Below are 17,987 nucleotides of genomic sequence, written 5' to 3' on the forward strand. Positions count from 1 at the left end.
CACTCTTTACCTACTAGTCCATAACAGTCCATTAACGCTGCTTGTTCTTGGGAAGACAAATTACAAAAGGTCAAGAAATGTTAGAGATGTTTTCATGCATTTATTACGTGATTTAACAATCTATTCATTAATTTTGTGAATGCATGGCTACCTGACTGAGAGATTGATATATTAAAATTACTTACTAGTAATACCTACAACTACAATTAAAAGTTCTTCTTCAGTCACAATAATTAAGATATTGTTGAATCAGTAGCTGCTGTAATTGACAATCTTCAAAACAGACGAGTATTATTATTGTAAAGGGAAATTACAGGAGGCAATGTGCAATTTAAGGTACATTTTAATTTTTAAAGTTCTGCTAAAAAAGGAATTTTCATCAAGACGTATTCATATATGACAGAGTATAACTTTACAGTCAGTGTGACTTGGATTAAAAAAACTAATATGGATGGATAATACTCAATATTCAATCACTTCTTTTACGCTCCTTTTGAAGTGAGCCGGATTTTATCATAAAACTAGAAACATACTCGTTCTTTGGCTTCTTGTAAAGGGTAACAATAGCCATGCTGTCTTTCCTTCAGGAAATCAATAATAGATTAGCACATGTGCACGTATGTGCACACACACACACACACATCATTGGGTGCGGTGAGGTCTCCAGGAAGTTACACTGGCTAAAACTTCCTGCGTTCTGAAACCAAGTTTGGACTACTTATATTTAGCCCACAGTTTTATGTCATACATCCATGTACAAGCCCAGTGGAGCAAAAATTGTTAAAGGTACTTGGGTGTGTTTTTTTGTGTGGTTTGCACCAAGTCAACTCTCAGATGATTCAGAATATCCGCAAATTTATTGCTTGGGGTAAACTACACGATACGTTGCATAATGGGAAACTTCTCCTGCCGCCTCTCATTTCACTTTGCCTGCTTGTTCACTATAAATGCATGATGGGGATGTTTTGTCTTTTTACTTTGTATACTCCACAAACATGTCACATCACGTGCGGACATCAACGTCATATATTTAGTAAGCCTGAGGCTTACCAATTATTCAGCATGCAACATTGGCTTGCAAGCTTGAAGAGAATCTCATTTTCTTTTGTTGTCGTGATGACCACAGATAGCCTTTTTTTTGGTGGAATATAAAATTGTTGGAATAGCCTGGATTATTTTATGTGGTGATTTTCGGATTGTTTATTCTGCTTCACTACAAAGGTAAGGGCAGCCATGGAGTAAAAAAAAGACGATTTTTCTTCCTGCTCCTCACAACTGTTGAGAGATGCTGTTGGAGGACCACAGTTCACTTTTAACTCTGTCATCTCACCAACAACATCATCCGGATTTGCAGGAGCTGACCAGTGTGCTATAATCCCACAAGTCTTTAACTACCACACAGGATTAACAAGAAATTGATTTGGGAGGGAGGCGGGTGATGTGGCACCCATGCGGAAAATAGAGTCTTAAAGAGACTTTTCTCTGATCCTGCTGTGTTAAACGGATACGGTGGAAGAAGATCAGAAGGGGGAATTGTAGGGGAATGTGATTTACTTTTGTTGGCTCATGTTCCTGCCTCTGCAGTGAAATAGAAACTAAAAATTCCTTAATAGGATTAACAAGCTTTAAATCAGTGGAAAAAAAACTGCTACTGAGATTTCTAAACAGAATGCACAGTCAAGGCATCAATATATATGGTGACAGCACTCAGTCACTCACAGAAAACTTTTTTCTAAATGACCAATTCATAGAGAAATGAATCATGGTCAATTTCAAGTCCTCCCTCGCCCACATAGCTAATAGGTTTGACACGATTAGGATTTGGGGGGGCCGATCACCAATGAGCGAAACCAAAAAAACACAATGGGCATATTTTGGTAGAAAGGCGCTGATGCACCCAGTGCAAAAACGGGCACAAATTGATTTTCATGTCAAGTCTAGTTTACCATGTTTGGGATTTTGATAAACCGCGTTCCGACACAGAGAGATGCCGCTTCCCCGACAGACCTAAAAAATGCGCTCTGCATAAAAAGGGGAGCTTCTTAATTCTCATGGCAGGGCAAGTCCAGTTTAGTGTGTTTGTGATTTTGGCTGACCATCATAGGCCTCGATAGGCATTCCGGCGTACTGTATTGCACTAACCCAGTTACTGATCAGACCACAAGATGGAGCAAAATGTCTGTTTACATAATTAGTTAATTTATTTTTTATTTTAATTTCATTTACAAAAGGGGAGTGCATATTAATGAACATTTCCATGTAAATATGCCAAATTATAGCCCATAGCTAATTTTCATCTGTTGCAACTTGGCAGGTTGTGACATTTTAAATAAGCTTGGTTACTGTTTACTTCAACGAGATTTATTTTCTCAAGTATTTTTGCCAATGTTTAACAATCTTTGCCAGGCCCCAAGGAAGGAAAGTTGAGTAAAGAAGCGAGTGTTATTTGAATATAAAACACCAACAAAGGAGGAGAACTTGATTTGTACTCATAATTTAGCTGTCAAAGCATGCAATAGAAAAAAATACAGCGACATACAGTTTCTCGTTTTATTTTTTCCTCGGTTCACTTTATTCCCTTGAATTGTATGCTTTTCAGGAGAAACTGCATTTCACAGAAAATAAATAATACATTTGCATACTGAATAATATGTTTTTCTTTTAAATTAACAGATACTGAGCATACTACTTTATGTAATCGTCCTTGACTGCTCAATTACACTGTAGAGAAAAATAAAATATGAACAACAAAATACATGTCGTGTCAAGACATACTTTCTGTGGATAATTCCGTCCAGCAATTTTAAACCACTCACCGACAAGCGTCATCCGCTGAGTCTTGTTTGGCCAGTGCTGACCTTTCTTTTAGTGTCATTCACACAACACAAAATTGAGGCTTTAAAAGCATACTGAGGCATACACAGTCATGCAGGCATGCATGGCGCCACCTCCATCAACAATCAATCAGTCTCACTCACAAGGGACAAACAACACTACTTGTATGCTAAAAGACAAGTTTCCCAAATAAAGAAAAGGTAAATAAAGCTAAAGAAAGTCAACAAACTATTCAAAACACCTTTCTGTATTGTGCTTTACTAGCACAGCTACAATAAGAAGCACTGTCAAAGTAGTTGTTAAAAACTGGTCTGCTTTTGGAACTCATTAAGAGCAGTCAGATTCATGAACTAATGTTAATGTTTGGTGATGTAACACTCATCACTTCGGTTTCCCTCGAGCCACATTGAGGACGAGTTTAAAAAGATGGAAAAACCTATTAATCTTCTGAATTGGACAGGTACATGTACAAGCATGCATTAAGCGCAGGAACATAGGCCTATGCACAACATAAGAAGAGTGCTGGCTGATAAGTCCAGGTGGTCAGTAATTGCAAACAGATGTAAACCTTGAGAAGGTTTGTCAAGGGGAGGAACAATGTCAGTTAAAGCAATCCATGACGTGCATAACCTGCAAAAGACATACAGAGACACATGAGCATAAACAGATTTAAAAGACAGAGTTTTCCTTTATATTGCTGCTGGACATGAACTCTGCTCAGGGGTCATTTCAAGGCAGTGGAAACAAAAAGAAAGTCGACCAAAAGTGTAAAGAGAAAGAATTCCTCAAATGTTCCTTTGGTATCTGTTTCCACAATAACAGCTCCTCTTCTGGGCCCCTAGTACCTGCCTGGAATATTGCAGCACATGTTGTGCGCAATTGACTGTACGGCTGCCCGGAATGACTAGTTGGACTTTACCAGATGTGCATCTGTGTTTATCCTGAATATGACCCGAGTACCTCAAAGTCATATTGTGATCAAATAAGTCAGTATTAATAGCACCATGTTAACAATCTCAAAGTTGTGTGCTCCTCGAAACAACCTTGCATCTTGGAAAGCTTTATTTCTTCACAATAGCTTTGTTAAATTGAATGGCCACAATCAATTTGACAAAGCACGGAAAAATACCTGAATACTATGAAATACTGATTACCATACAGATGCAAACTGACTACCACACGCGCACACACAAACACACACACACGCATGCATGCATTGCAGTCAATATGTACCGCTTTCGGCACAGATGATGACATTAATGTCTTTCACAGTGGAACAAAAAGGTGTGTGCAATGTTTATGACTAGCTGCCAATAAGTTTGGGTTGATGGTGATCTATTTTAGGAGTGAGATTCACCTTGCTCACATTGAAAGACTCTCTATTTGGGAATAATTTATGCAGAGCATCATGACAACAAGTGCCCACTGCCTGTGTTGCCATAGCAATATTTCTCTCACTCCCTGGCCCTTAGACTGTCTGTGTATTGCCACGGAAACCAACATATTCTTTTATCCCTTTGTCCAAAATAACAAATTACTTGCTGCAGCTCTCTGTATGTGCAAGCAGCATTGGTCACCTAAAGCACGGGATTTCAAATGGTTTTGTCCAAGAGACCACCATTATAACCAAGAAGCAACTCAGGGACCACTGATTACACAATTGAATTTTTTTTTTTTTTTTTGACAAATAATTTTTTGGGGGCGAGGGTTGCAAATTATTTGGCATACCCCAGAGTCTTTCAGTGCAATACCAGCTCTTTTGCTTGTGGGCCCCACTTAATGCGCATTGAGGTCACAAGTACTCTCACAAGTGCTGCTAAAAACAAAGTTGCCTTTCACACACATGCATGGACACACGCACACACAATTTGAAAGACTTAACAGTTGGAAAAGGTAAATAAGAAGCCTCTTGCTGTTTGAGCTGGTTCTGCCCAGCAGGATCCTTGATGGGGATGGATGGATTTTAGGTTGGTTAAGCTCAGTACTGTCAACCTCTGAGGGCTGAGGTCTGATGACATACCAAAGAGGGTTGGAGAAGGGATAGGGGAGAAGGATTGTTTTAGTCTTGTCATCACCAAAAACAAAGCGTCCTGCAATGAAAAGCATTCTATGTATTCTATATGAATGGCAGCATTCTAAAACCAACAGTTTCACAAAGTCATGTCACGTGACAATCAAAAAAGGCTGCTCTCCGTAACACACCTGTAAAAAGATGTACTCTGCATTTAAAAGGGGGGGGGGGGGGGGGTGAGGTTTCCTTTCCAAGGTCTTGACTTATCATGCACATTTTCCTCTGCCCAGCACAACAGGGTTACAGCTTCGTCTGTCGGCCAAATTTAATTGAATTGTGCTTATTTTGGGAAGCTTTGCAGCCCAGCTGGTTTCGATGACTCATCCGACACACTGGTCATGCATTCCTTTATGTCTATGAGAGAAAGGGTGATGCGTTTGAATAGAAGCCCCACTTACTGTAATCCTATACAGACAATGGGCTGGGGGAGTGACGACCAATTGTGTCTTTGTACGAGAGATGAACAGAAATTTTGGCACCAAAATCGCAATCTCAGACAATGCAATTTCAAGATTGCTAAAGCTGCGATTTTTAAAGGGCTCTTATTCTCACCCATCCATGGCGTGCTACAGTTAAGGGTTAACGTTAGGCCGCGGGGTTGTAAAACTTGTTTTTGTACATGGGGGAGGATGTGATGATGACATAAACAGTTTTGACAATTGTTGGTAGAGTCCAAATGTTGTGTCAACCAATCACAACATCTATGTAGTACACACTAAATTGCAAATTTCACATGACATCTCTGTGGCCTTTGGAGTAGATTTTTGCTTGTCATTGTCTTTTGGTCCGAAACTGAAAATCCACTTCTGGGCCAAAGATTTTCAGTGCCCGAATTTTCGATGCATCTCTAGATTATATGACATGTAACTACAGGTTCAGGTCGGAACCAAGGTGACTATTTGATGTACTACTAATGCTTTACTTCTCCACAGGGTGACTTCACCTGGAACAGCCTGTCTGGCCAGAGTGTTCATCTGACTCCAGTTGCCATACAGAGCCTGTCTGAACTGGAGAGGGCTCGGCTCCAGGAAGTGGCATATGCCCGCTTACACCAAGACTATGATGTTGGATGCCAGATTACTGTGCCAAAAGGTAGGATTCTATGTGTTTCTCCATCTCTTTAATGCATTGTTGCATAACTGGTTGCACTGCTGAAACACTCACTGGGGACACTCACAACTAAGGTTTACCAGACATTGTTGTCAAATCCTAAATTCATCAGATTTCCGTTGAGCTTTCTAAGCCATCTGTCAAAAATCCCCCAAAATTCAAACCATTTCCCATCTCCCCTCCAACCCCCACCCCTATGCTGTCAATTTCATCTGCTTTCTTTTCTTTCACACGCCATTTCCTCAGCTCTCCCTTTCACTTCCAACTTGTTTACAAAACAGGATGGTCAACTTTCTCTAGTGTCATAAGAAACATGGTGAAAATCAAACAACAGTGGTACGGTTGAAGATTTGGAGATTCATCAGTGATGCTCGGACGCTCGGAGAAACTGAAACCGTTCTATGACGTAAGCAGCTAATGCTACGCTGTAGTGTTTAGTGGGACGTGGTTACATTTCCCAGAGTAACTCATGATACAGGAGCACATCTGGGGTTCAAACTGAGGTTGCTAAATCAGTATGAGGAGCAGCACAAGGGACCCAGCAATAGCACCAAGTGTTTACGTAAGAATTCCAAGGGTTTTAAACAAGTGTGCCACAACTTTTCCCGTTTCCCGGTCATTGAATCAGATAGTTCCGGAGCCATGTATTATGTTTACCGCAGCGATGTTTTCAATTTATTTTTGCCTTCTTTCTACAGATATAAGACAACGTTCAGATCTGAACAAAAACATTAACCTTTAAAACAGTGAACTCAACACTACATTTAATATTTTAGTCACTGGTGGTGATTAAAAATTTCACTTACAAATTTTGAGCCATTCTCTAGTTTGTGAAACTTACTCGAGTATTCCTTGCTTGGTTTACAAACTTATCAAGATTGGAATAAAGTACAGCAGATAATGACATCTTGACCAGATGCATTCAGGTAAATTACTTTTATTCCTGTACAGATGGACAGAAGAGGAAAAAGTCACTGCGTAGAAAGCTGGATTCTTTATCCAAAGAGAAGAGCAAAGACAAAGGTATGTCATGTTTTTTAATATTTAGCGGCTTGTTTCGTGATCTCACAGACTTTTTTTGTCTCATTGTTGTCAAAACTCTGCCCCTCCCTCCTTACTTTGGCGAGACGGTCATTGTCAAGTGAACAGAGGCTATAAAAGATAAAGTATCTGTTTACAGTTTATATATAAATTAAGTGGAGGGACTCCATGCTGAGCACAGCATATTTGGCTGCAGAACATGGAGGTCTTAAAGGAGGCCAGGCGGTGGTTGGAGATGCAAGTAATGTAAAACAGGTTTTTCTTTTCAAACTGGTGAGTCTGGGCTCTATCAGTAAACACGCTCTTATTGAAACTCAACAACACATGCAAATATGCATGACTTGAACTTATTATACATGACAACAATCTAGTAAAAACAAATATTTTTGTCTCAGGCTTTTGTACATACCAGTGTGATTTGAAAAAAAATTACTTTAAGACTGGTTTTCTAGTCTTTTCAGCTTTTGTGTAAATTTCTGTGTTCATCCATTTTTAGTTACATCTGAATTAATTGGTGAGGGCATAGCTGTCTTATATTCCTGATTGGATACTAGTAATTGCCAAATTGGGGTATCTGGTCCTGGCTTATATTCTGCATTGAGGATATATTGTCAGTCTATCTGTGCACCCCAGTACACAATGAGCTGTGACAATTGGGGATGCCTGACCTAAATGTTGGCCCTTATAGACGTTATTCACACGCACACATGCATGTTGTACATGAAGATGCACTGGCTTGTACAATTTGGCCTTGACTTTAATGCATGATGTTCATCGTGCAGGACAGATGGTGATTTGGTGCATACGTGCTGCCCTGCATGTATCTTGTGCTTAGCAGATGCTTTGAATTTGTGCAAAAGGAATTCTGTTGTTCTGCCATGTCTGTGGTCACATTGAGCCACAAACCCTTCAGTTGTGGTTACTGGATGCAGTTCGTCTCTTCTGTTTTCCCTCCTTCTTCATTCCCATTATGCAAATGTGAAAAAAAGAGGTACGCAGAACGTGACATTGATGTGGGCAAGGGCTGTTAAAATGTTGTTTGCTCAAGGTGCTGGAATTATCAGTTTGTACTTTGTAATAAAAAATTATTTACTACTTTTTATGATTTACAGACTTGTGGTAGTATGATTGTAAAATGTTACAATGTGACGAAAGTGTCACTTCACAAAACAAACACAAATAACCTCCAAGAGAAGCATTAATGTTTTTCCATTTTTCCATCTTGCTCTTATTTATTAGTATTTTGTTATTTTTGTGGCGTAATCTAGATTGTTATCCATCTTTTTCTCTCATGTGTTTTTTGTCTCCCAGAGGGTGTTCCTCAGGCCTTCAGTATACCTCTCTCCCAGGTCATAGCAAACGACAGGACGCATAGACAACGCCAAGACGGCTATCGTCAGGATCCGCCACAACGAGAAGAGCATAAGGACTCGTCTGACCTTGTCTCTTCCATTCTCCAGGTCATTATGCATGCATGCAAGTCCAGTCATGAAATCCAAAATCAATGAGAAGTTTTTACACATTCAAAGTAAATTTCTTGCATCATCTACAGTTTGCGACGAAGCGATCGTCCAATAAGGAGCTCTCAAGCAGCAACTCCTCATTGAGCTCGACGTCAGAGACAGCTAATGAATCAACATCACCCAACACGCCTGAGGCGGCACCACGTGTGCGCAGACGGGTGAGTTGGTCGGTCGGGAGTTGTTTGCTGTTTGCACAAATGAAAACTCATGTTTCGGCTGCAGGGTGGCATGTCGGTGGATTCCATCACGGATCTAGACGACAACCAGTCCCGCCTGCTGGAGGCGCTACAGCTCTCTCTGCCTGCCGAGACGCCAAGTAAGAAGGAGAAGCACAGGGACAAACGTCTGAGTCTCAACCCTATATATCGCCAGGTGCCCCGTGTAGTTGACAGCTGTTGTCAACACATTGAGAAATACGGTATGTATAATGTACCCTCATGCTTGTGTTATGGTTAAGGCTGTAAATTGTCCGGGATATTCCAGTTAAAGTTTTTTTTAAATCTTTTCTACATTCAGGTTTGCAGACAGTGGGGATTTTCAGGGTGGGAAGTTCAAAGAAAAGAGTTCGACAGGTTAGTGCTCGATTTAATTCTACATAAACAGATTTGTGGTTTTGGGGGACAAGCCATTTTCCTCCAAAATGAAGCATTATATTTAATTCAGTATTCAGTAAATTTCACCCAAATTTTTCTCCCTGCTTTAGTTACGAGAGGAGTTTGACCGTGGCGTTGATGTCCATTTAGATGAAGAGCACAGCGTTCACGATGTTGCAGCTTTGTTGAAGGAGTTCCTTAGAGACATGCCTGACCCACTACTCACCAAGGAACTCTACACTGCCTTCATAAACACTACATGTATGCTCCCTTCTTGCCCAGCAGACAAAATGACCCAAGGGCACCTCAGTTTGTCTGCTAATGCTATTTGACCTGTCCCTGTTGAAGTGCTGGATCCAGATGAGCAGCAAAGTGTGATGCAGCTACTGGTGTACCTGCTCCCAGCATCCAACAGTGACACACTTCATCGCCTCCTGGAGTTCCTGTCTACTGTAGCTGACCATGCCCATGACAGGCAAGACAAAGACAAACAGGAGGTAAAGTCATTCCTCACAGATAAAAATGAACTGCATGGCTGCAACTGTTAAATCAGATTTACTAAAAGTTTCCACAGCTAAAAACGGGGGCAGACTTGATTGCTCCGACCCACATATGTGAAAGCAGACAAGGGTGGATCCAGGACTGCATTTGCTAACTGCGAGCCCAACCCATTTTGAGTGGGCGTTATATTAAGATTGCCTTTGCCATTTCAGATCACGGGGAACAAGATGACTTCCTTAAACCTTGCCACCATCTTCGGCCCCAACCTGCTCCATAAACTCAAATCTTCAGACAAGGAGTTCAGCGTCCAGAGCTCAGCCCGGGCCGAAGAGAGCACAGCCGTCATTGCCACGTTACAGAGAATGATCGCCAGCTACCAAACCCTCTTCATGGTCAGTTGGCTTATCCTCACTTCCTCCAGCTAATGCACTTTCACATTTTTGTGTTGACAGAAAATGACTTTTCTTGTCAGTAAGTACATTCTGCCAGCTTTCTGACCAAAGCATCAGAAAATATTTCACCCAGACATTTGAACGCCTTCTTTACAAAACAAAAAGGAACACTCATGCATGAAATCTCTTATGTGGAGTCAGGAAAGGTCACAATTTTACACGGATTATCTTATTCTTTGCTGGCTTTGTTCATGTCTCTTCTCGGGATTCTCCAACAGTGCAGACTGGCAGCTCAGGTCATTTTAGGTCTGAAACTTTAAACTGTAATGTTTCGTAATCTGCCACTGCCACTCCCCTGAGGCTTACATTCCTACAGTAAGCCAATTAATCACATCAGACCTCTTGGTGTCTGGTAAGAGCAAAAGTTTTTGAGATGGGGGTGCGTATATGACATCTCTAAGTTCTTTTGTAAATCATGTTGAGTCAGATCTTATTAAAGATTGAGCAAAAATGCAGAAAATACAGACAGATATTGACCTTCTTCAATTGTTGCCTTGAGCAGAGAGATTCTAAACCTTGATTTAATTAATCCAATCTACCTTTTGTTTAGGTCCCACCTGACCTTCAAAATGAAGTTTTAATGAGTCTACAGGAGACAGACCCCGATGTGGTGGACTACCTTCTGAGACGAAAAGCATCACAGTGAGTTCTGCGTACAATACAAAGATTATTTCGTCCTCCTGTTTCATTCCGTCTTTCAGCTCAATTTGCTTTTTCCTGAAGGAGTACCGATCTACTCCAGTCTGAGGAGCCTTTCACCCTGAGCGAACGCCACTCCTCCAGTGACTCCAACAAGCCGTCCAGCGGGGAGGTGTCCCCATATGACAATAACTCCCCCATTCTAAGCGAACGCAGAAGCGAGGCAGGGAAGCCAGGTAGTACGCTGATGGGACAGGCAGTGGGCTGGGCAGGGGAGTCTGGAGCCGGCAGCAGGGTGGCACCAGGTGAGCTGTAAATCTCAGACCAATCTCTGTCCTCCTTTTTACACTACGAGTTCCGCATGCAATAATTTGACCTTGCTTACTTTAGACTGTATATCGGAGGAGCATGCTAACATTTGGGGTACGTGGCACACGACTTTGAAACCAGCACTCAAAGACCAAACTTATGCAGGTGAGCTGCCTGCCTGACAATTCGGGCTCTGTCTGAAAGTCAAACTCTACTCTAGCATAAAAAAGGGAGTAGCTTAGCTAAATATTAACATTATAGTTTGATTTATTATTTTTTAGCATCTTGGGTGCCTACATTAGTGGTAGGAATATGAAGCTTCAAATTTGCTTCCTGAACCAGTTATTGTTTGTTCAAAATCGGGCTGAAGCACACTGACTTCCTATTGCTAAAACCCCTTTATTTAAACAAACAATGCCATCTAGCATGGTAAAAAAAAATCCAACTGGTTCATGAAGCAAATAAAATCAGTGCACATATGGCGATATATTGATACAGAAGGGAAGGAAATTATTATTTTCTTTCTATTGCTAAATTCTGTTTCCAGAAGGAAAGGGGTCTAAATCACTGTGACGTACGCAGTCGATATGAAATCTCCATGTTAGGTGGACTTGCTGCTCATACTATATGACAAACGTAGTAAACAGTAAATAATTCCATTGATATCATGGCTGTTTTCTCAGAAGGTTCTCACGGCAACGTATCTGAAGGAAGCTCCCGCAGCTCACAGGAAGGACTTGATGGACTCCATGGTGATAGTAGACAGCAGCTGATGGCACCGCCAACTAGGACAGTGCCAGGCATCACTGAGTGCAGACCTCACCTGCCGCTGACCCGTGTTTGCACTAGCCCTCACCCGCAACCTGCCATCAATCGTTCTGCTCTCGAACCTGCTCATGGAGCTTGCACGACGTCGGGATTGAAAGGCTGGGTAAACCCAAACGAGAGTGGCCGGTTCCCTCCCCCTTATAATGCTCATCACCGCCTGGCTGCTTGTCAAAGCTCACCTCAGCTTGCAGCAGCGCAGCAGCATCCCCTGCAGTGCAAGAACCCAAATGCAGAGCAGAAGAACTCGGATGGGCCCCTGATGCCGCACAGCCCGGAGTGGCAGGACTGGCAGAGGGACCGCTGGCAAATATGGCAGCTGCTATCTTCAGACAGTCCAGACGCACTGCCAGAGACGCTTGTGTGAGATCGTCGAGTCCAACTTTCTTTCAGATTTGATGACTGCTTGCCTATGATAATCACACATCCTCATCTTTCCTCCCTGTGCGTCCTTGGATCTGCCAGCATGTTCACGCCGTGGCATTCTTGTTGTTTACATGTCCAGCTGCTACCTTCTACAGACTTTAAAACATGAATGAGCCACCATTCATTACTCTCCGTTTGGAGGTTGTTTCTGCCCCACATTTCATTGCGAAGCATTTAAAAACATCCCACCATAAATACCTCAAAAGTCATCGCAGCACTTCGAAATGTTGCCATAAATGCCATCAGGTTTGTTTGTTTTTGAATTTAGTGGCAAACAATAGGTAATGTGATAGTTTAATTAATAAAAAAAGAAACACAATATGAATGTCATAATCTTTGGTGTTTAAATACAAAATTCTTATACACACCTCCAAAAGGAGTTCATCAAACATTTGAGTCAAAGTGTGTCTGTCCTTTAAGTCCTTGACATAATTGTCTTGGTAAGAGTGTTCTTTTGTCCTCAGTGTTGAATGTAATTGTAGTATGAAAGCACTCAGCTGTAAGTTTGCTACTCGCTGCACTGAGATGTGCCAAAGCTGTATTGGTTTTGTTTGTTCGTTTTCTTTGTTTCCCGTGATTTCTTTGTTTCCCGTTTCATTTCAGGATTTCTATTCATATACTTGTTGATGAGAATAGCTTATAGGTAGACCAAGAATGTTTGCATCACATTTCAGGAAATATCAATGTTAGTTTTTGGCTTATGTGAGTACAATACAGCAAAACTATGTTGTGAGCCTGTGACCAAAAACAAAAAACAGTTTGTATTTTGTAAGTTCATCATTTTGAAAAGGCCAAATGTGAAGTACTTCTTAAAACCGGGCAACCACATAGCTTAATTAACAGATAATCCCTTAAATTGAATCAAATTGTCACTCTAATGATGATTTTTTTTTTCAGTGATTACATAAATAAGCAGTCTTAAAATATGTTAAAATATTATAGTCTATATATACAATGGTCAATCAGTTTAACATTCCAGTTTTATCAAAACCAGTGTGCCGCTTTTGCTGCCTGATTGATTGCATAGAGTTATACAACCTAATGACTTGTGGACAAATAACCTTGATTACCACAGTTGACTGACCAGTACCTGCAAGTCTGGACAAAATGTAGAACAAAATGTTTCATCTTAAAGGGCATTATAAAATTATATGAATAAGAAAACACCACTTCTGAATGAAACTCCAAACCAAGCTGGCTAACTCCTCCTAATGACTCAATCACGTGGGTATTTGCTGGCAAATATTTTCCAATTTGTATTTTTTTGTTTTGTTTTATGGGCTCAAAGCAAGAATCCAACAATTGGCCGCATGATGATGCAAATCTGGCGTCACCTATCGTTAGGCAATTGTTCTGTTTCCATCTGGAAACTGTAGGGACATTAAAGGGAGGAAATAAACGTGCCATAACTCATAGCTCTATGTTTGTGAAAAAAATCCAGCAAATGTGCTTTGCTGTCCATAGTGTATGATGTAATATGCAGTATATGTTTCTATTAAAAAAATAAATAAACTTTTTAAAAAGGTACCAATCATCTTAGTGTTGTTTTCGCAGTCTGTGCCATGATGGATTTATTTTCATCAATGGGGTTTACTGGTCCAATTTGTATTGCCATATTTAGCGATTTACTCTTTTTGTACCAGCTGAGTTCTATGTATGTTACAGTGGAATTAAATTTGTTTGCTTAAATCCACATCTGCTGGTGGAGTGAATTCCTTGGATACAACAGAGAAAATGAGCGAGTAAAAAGTTTCTCAATTATAAAATTTGGATCACCATCTATCTACATGACAAAGTGCAACTACAATAGTCAACATATTGTCAAATGAAATATTTATCTGTCAAAACTGAGAATCATTATCGCTAAGGCAGACTCTTCTTTTTTAAATACAACTCCTTTATCGCACCTCATTACCTCAGTTTGGTTTATCAAATTTAGAGGTTGTCTAAATCAGGTATGGGGAATTGACGGCCTCGGGGTGCAGGTGGCCTGTGTCTACACTAGGAGTGGCCCTTGATTCATTTTTGAAAATTATACCTATAAACAATCCCCGTTTCTGCCGCAAGAGGTCACTAAACTACATTTTTTTTGTAGCCAAAGGTCCCAAGTTGAAACATGAATAAAATTGCACTAAGTGGTTAATGTGATTAATGCAGGAATTTAAGCAAAGTGGTATTTGGAATCCCCATTAAAATACAAAGTAGGTGAAAATGTAAATTGTGTCTTTATCAGTCAGTATCCTCTCCATGCCTTGCCCTCCTCACAAGGCCATTTTTAGCTCACATTGTTTGTTACAAAAGTAACCTTTCTGCCATTGTATGCATGACTTTGTTTAGCTTGAGGGCCCCTAATTAATCGTGATGCTTGAAGCTTTGGCCACTGTCCTGCTTCAGTACTCTTTTGTCACATTTTTGTCATGTCTGTGGAAGCGAGACAATTTTTGCAGTGTTAACACTTAACTTTTATCCATTTGACAGCCCCTTTCCCCACGGTACCGCCATTACAGAAACCTTTGGTTGAAATTAAACAAATGGAAACATTTCACTCCCACACCTGGAGGAACTTAGGTGCTAATCCATATCAGCAAATTAGTCAAAAATAATAATATAAAAAATAATGTCATTGCATCGACAAAAGTCCTATGTGTGAGCATGCACATTTGGATTGCACACTCAGAAACACGTGGTTGCACTCATCATGGAAGGAATGTACTCGCACAAGGAGTTCATTAGCCATTTGAGTCTCTGCTGTTGCTTCACAAAGGATCACAAAACTGCCTTGAACTGTTGTGGAATGCAACACAGGTCCTTTTCCCTCATGACACAGATGGGACCCCAGTGACACAGATGGGACACAGACAGGAGAAGCCACAGAACTCAAATGGTTCCACGACCAAACTTGGATCCTGATTGCAATAGCCAAAGGGAACAGATCATACAAAAGTGATTTTAATGTTAGTATACAAAGAGTTGGCTTTCTGGAGTGCTTGCCCACCCATTGAGTATGAAATCAAACAACTGAGGAAATCTATTGCTTGTATTTATCTGCTCATTTCTGAAAATGTGCTTTTGAGGGAGCAGTTCTGCCATTCTGCCTCAAAATCAGATCAGTCTCACTCTCAAGTCAACAGATAGTTAGTGTGTCACCTCTGCTCTGTATAAAGGATGTATTGTGACCGGAGTCAAATTCCTTATTTGGTATTCACAAACTTGGCCAATAAAGCTGATTCTGATAAAAGAGTTTACATGATACAAAAGAGGCATACATACCTTTAGTAAGTCTAAAACCCAAAGTTACCCCTAAGTTGTAATTCTTATGGGAGTGCCTCAAGGATCAGCTCTAAGGCCCTTCCTCTTTACAATAGTGGTCGAAAGACTGACAGATTATGTTAGACTGGAATCCTCATGGGCCTTGAGGCTGGCAGATGACATTGCGATGTGCAGTGAAAGCAGGGAGCAGGGCGGTTAGTGAGGGCTTGAATGTCCTGAATGATGATTTTTCCTCAGGGTTCCTTCAAGGTCCCAAACGGTTGCAGAATGTGACTTTTGGTGATGGGAACATAATAGACAGGGTCAGGCTCAGTGGCCTTGTAATGTTCCTGGTCATCAGCTAAAACATATAGTAGGCTTTTGAATGGCATATGACCAAACCCAGAGAACAGATGAGCCCTGATTATTTATTACCTGAGTCTTATAGCACTGTGATGTCATTTTCAATGGACAGCAAGTGTGAAAAAGAATGTTTCCGCTCAATTCATGCTCTAAATACATAACATTAACGAGAATGTTCTATTGGTGGTGATTAAGGACATATTATTGTAAAGATTTTTTTTTCACTTGATGTCCCATTTAAAAAAAAAAGAAGCAACTGCAAGCAGAAAACACCCTCTCAGCCCTGCAGACCAGCCTTCTTGTACGAAATCATGGGAAATTGTGTAAAAGCCATAAACAATTCGTGTATAAAAAATACACGAGTCTCGTAATAGACTGCAGTTTAAACACAACTGTTTAACAATGGGAAAATTAATCATATGGACAATTGAATGGTTGTCTATAAAAACACAGCAGCCATATTAATGTTTGATTGTCCAGACACCCGGTTGGTCACTTTTCTATTTTTCCCCTTTTTTTTCTCTGTTTGGTTTTGAAGAGAATGGCTCATGAATTACTAAGCAGCAAGGGAAAGAACCCAAAGAGACATGTAGTCCATGGCAGAGCTTTTTGGCTACTTGTTTTTTAGCCCCCCCTCTTAGGTATACAGCCTTTTACATGAGTCTGGTGCAGCAGCAGTGGCTGCAGTTGCTCCGTTAGTTTGGCAGACTCCCAGCAGCAATTCATGCTGAAACATCCGAAAAGCTAATTTGTGTAACTGCAATGAGTTAGCTGTACAAATGCAATATATCCATAGGAGCGAACTAAACATTTGCACAAGAAGCATTTATCCCTTCATTAATTTTGGAGTGTATGTGTGTGTCCCAATTTCACAAACAACCAGATTAAATTTAAACCCAGTTGAATGTGAAATTGAAAGAAAGGGTTTAAAAAAATGCTGAGGCTAGGTTGGACTATCTTGAGAGAAGACGCTGTTTTTCATTTTCATGCTGCATGTAGCTAGAAAAATGGGGTCTTTCCATTTTGAATGTATATTGGTATTGTTGGAAGAAGCGTGCATTTTTGTTAATTATTTGATTGGGTTAGCTCGAGGGATGAGAACATTAAATGAAATAAAAAGCTTGAGTTACAAATACAAATGTTTCAATGGTTCATGTTTTTTAACTTTATTTATGTCTGGAACACTCTTTTTTAGTTAAGATATTGTATGATGGAATATGATTCTGGATTAACTTTGCATTGAAAGTGACCAGAAACTGCCCAGTTTTTCACCCATTTGCACCCGGACTTATGATCAAACAAGAGAAAATACTAAACAAAAAGCAAAGCATTCCATTTTCTCGACACAGCACAAGTGACTAAAATGGCATTAAGGGGGGAGTCCAGCTCACGCCATTTTTGAGGCATAGACTTTTACTGGAAAATTGGAGCTCAAGACGATACCAGATGATGGCCACAGGCGGCTGGAAGATGCCGTGGAAAACGTGACTAAGAATGTGTTGCATGTGAGAGAGAGAGAGAGAGAGAGAGAGAGAGAGAGAGAGAGAGAGAGAGAGAGAGCAAGCGGGAGAGAGAGAGAGCGAGAGAGAGAGAGAGCGAGAGAGAGAGAGAGAGAGAGAGAGAGAGAGAGAGAGCGCAAGAGGCAGGTCACTGTAATGTCATTTTCTGCAAGTGATGGATAAAAATGGGTGAATTTTGCTGCTTAACTCATATTCCACAAATGCATTATTAATCAGAATGCCATGTTTGGCAGGAGCACATGTGTATATGTGTGCGCACGCGTGCGTGATCCGTGCGTACCTGCGTGTGTGTTTCATCTGCCAAAGTCATCTACATAGTATGACGCAAAGCTCCAAACCTAAGCTCATTAAAGCAACTCACTTGTGAGAGTTTTTTTGGCAACTCAATACTTTTTGGGGACAGGTTTGACTTGGCCTTTCCATGACCTGCCAGAATCACTTTGAGTGGTTCTGTGTTGGATTTAACCATTTTGTCAAACCTTGAGCTCAATACAGTATGGGGATTTTCTCATGTGTCACTTGTGGGGCTA

The 17,987-nt window shown here is 40.7% G+C and overlaps 1 protein-coding gene across 4 annotated transcripts in view; it reads left to right on the forward strand.

Moving 5' to 3' along the window:
* Positions 1-14,018, forward strand: part of LOC125988439 (rho GTPase-activating protein 6) — a 33,719-nt gene extending 19,701 nt beyond the window's left edge. For 2 of the 4 annotated variants that reach the window (XM_049753668.2, XM_049753671.2), the window contains exons 2-14: positions 5,839-5,998; positions 6,968-7,039; positions 8,369-8,517; positions 8,610-8,738; positions 8,803-8,998; positions 9,097-9,152; positions 9,284-9,434; positions 9,522-9,670; positions 9,887-10,066; positions 10,677-10,768; positions 10,850-11,070; positions 11,156-11,239; positions 11,758-14,018. In XM_049753668.2, coding sequence (XP_049609625.1) covers positions 5,839-5,998; positions 6,968-7,039; positions 8,369-8,517; positions 8,610-8,738; positions 8,803-8,998; positions 9,097-9,152; positions 9,284-9,434; positions 9,522-9,670; positions 9,887-10,066; positions 10,677-10,768; positions 10,850-11,070; positions 11,156-11,239; positions 11,758-12,266 — 2,148 coding nt within the window. In that variant the 3' untranslated portion in view covers positions 12,267-14,018. The remainder of the gene's footprint in view (positions 1-5,838; positions 5,999-6,967; positions 7,040-8,368; positions 8,518-8,609; positions 8,739-8,802; positions 8,999-9,096; positions 9,153-9,283; positions 9,435-9,521; positions 9,671-9,886; positions 10,067-10,676; positions 10,769-10,849; positions 11,071-11,155; positions 11,240-11,757) is intronic. The other 2 variants (XM_049753669.2, XM_049753670.2) reach the window with 2 other exon arrangements.
* Positions 14,019-17,987: the final 3,969 nt, after the last annotated feature.

This window comes from Syngnathus scovelli, chromosome 2 (assembly GCF_024217435.2).
Source record: "Syngnathus scovelli strain Florida chromosome 2, RoL_Ssco_1.2, whole genome shotgun sequence".
NCBI lineage: Eukaryota > Metazoa > Chordata > Actinopteri > Syngnathiformes > Syngnathidae > Syngnathus > Syngnathus scovelli.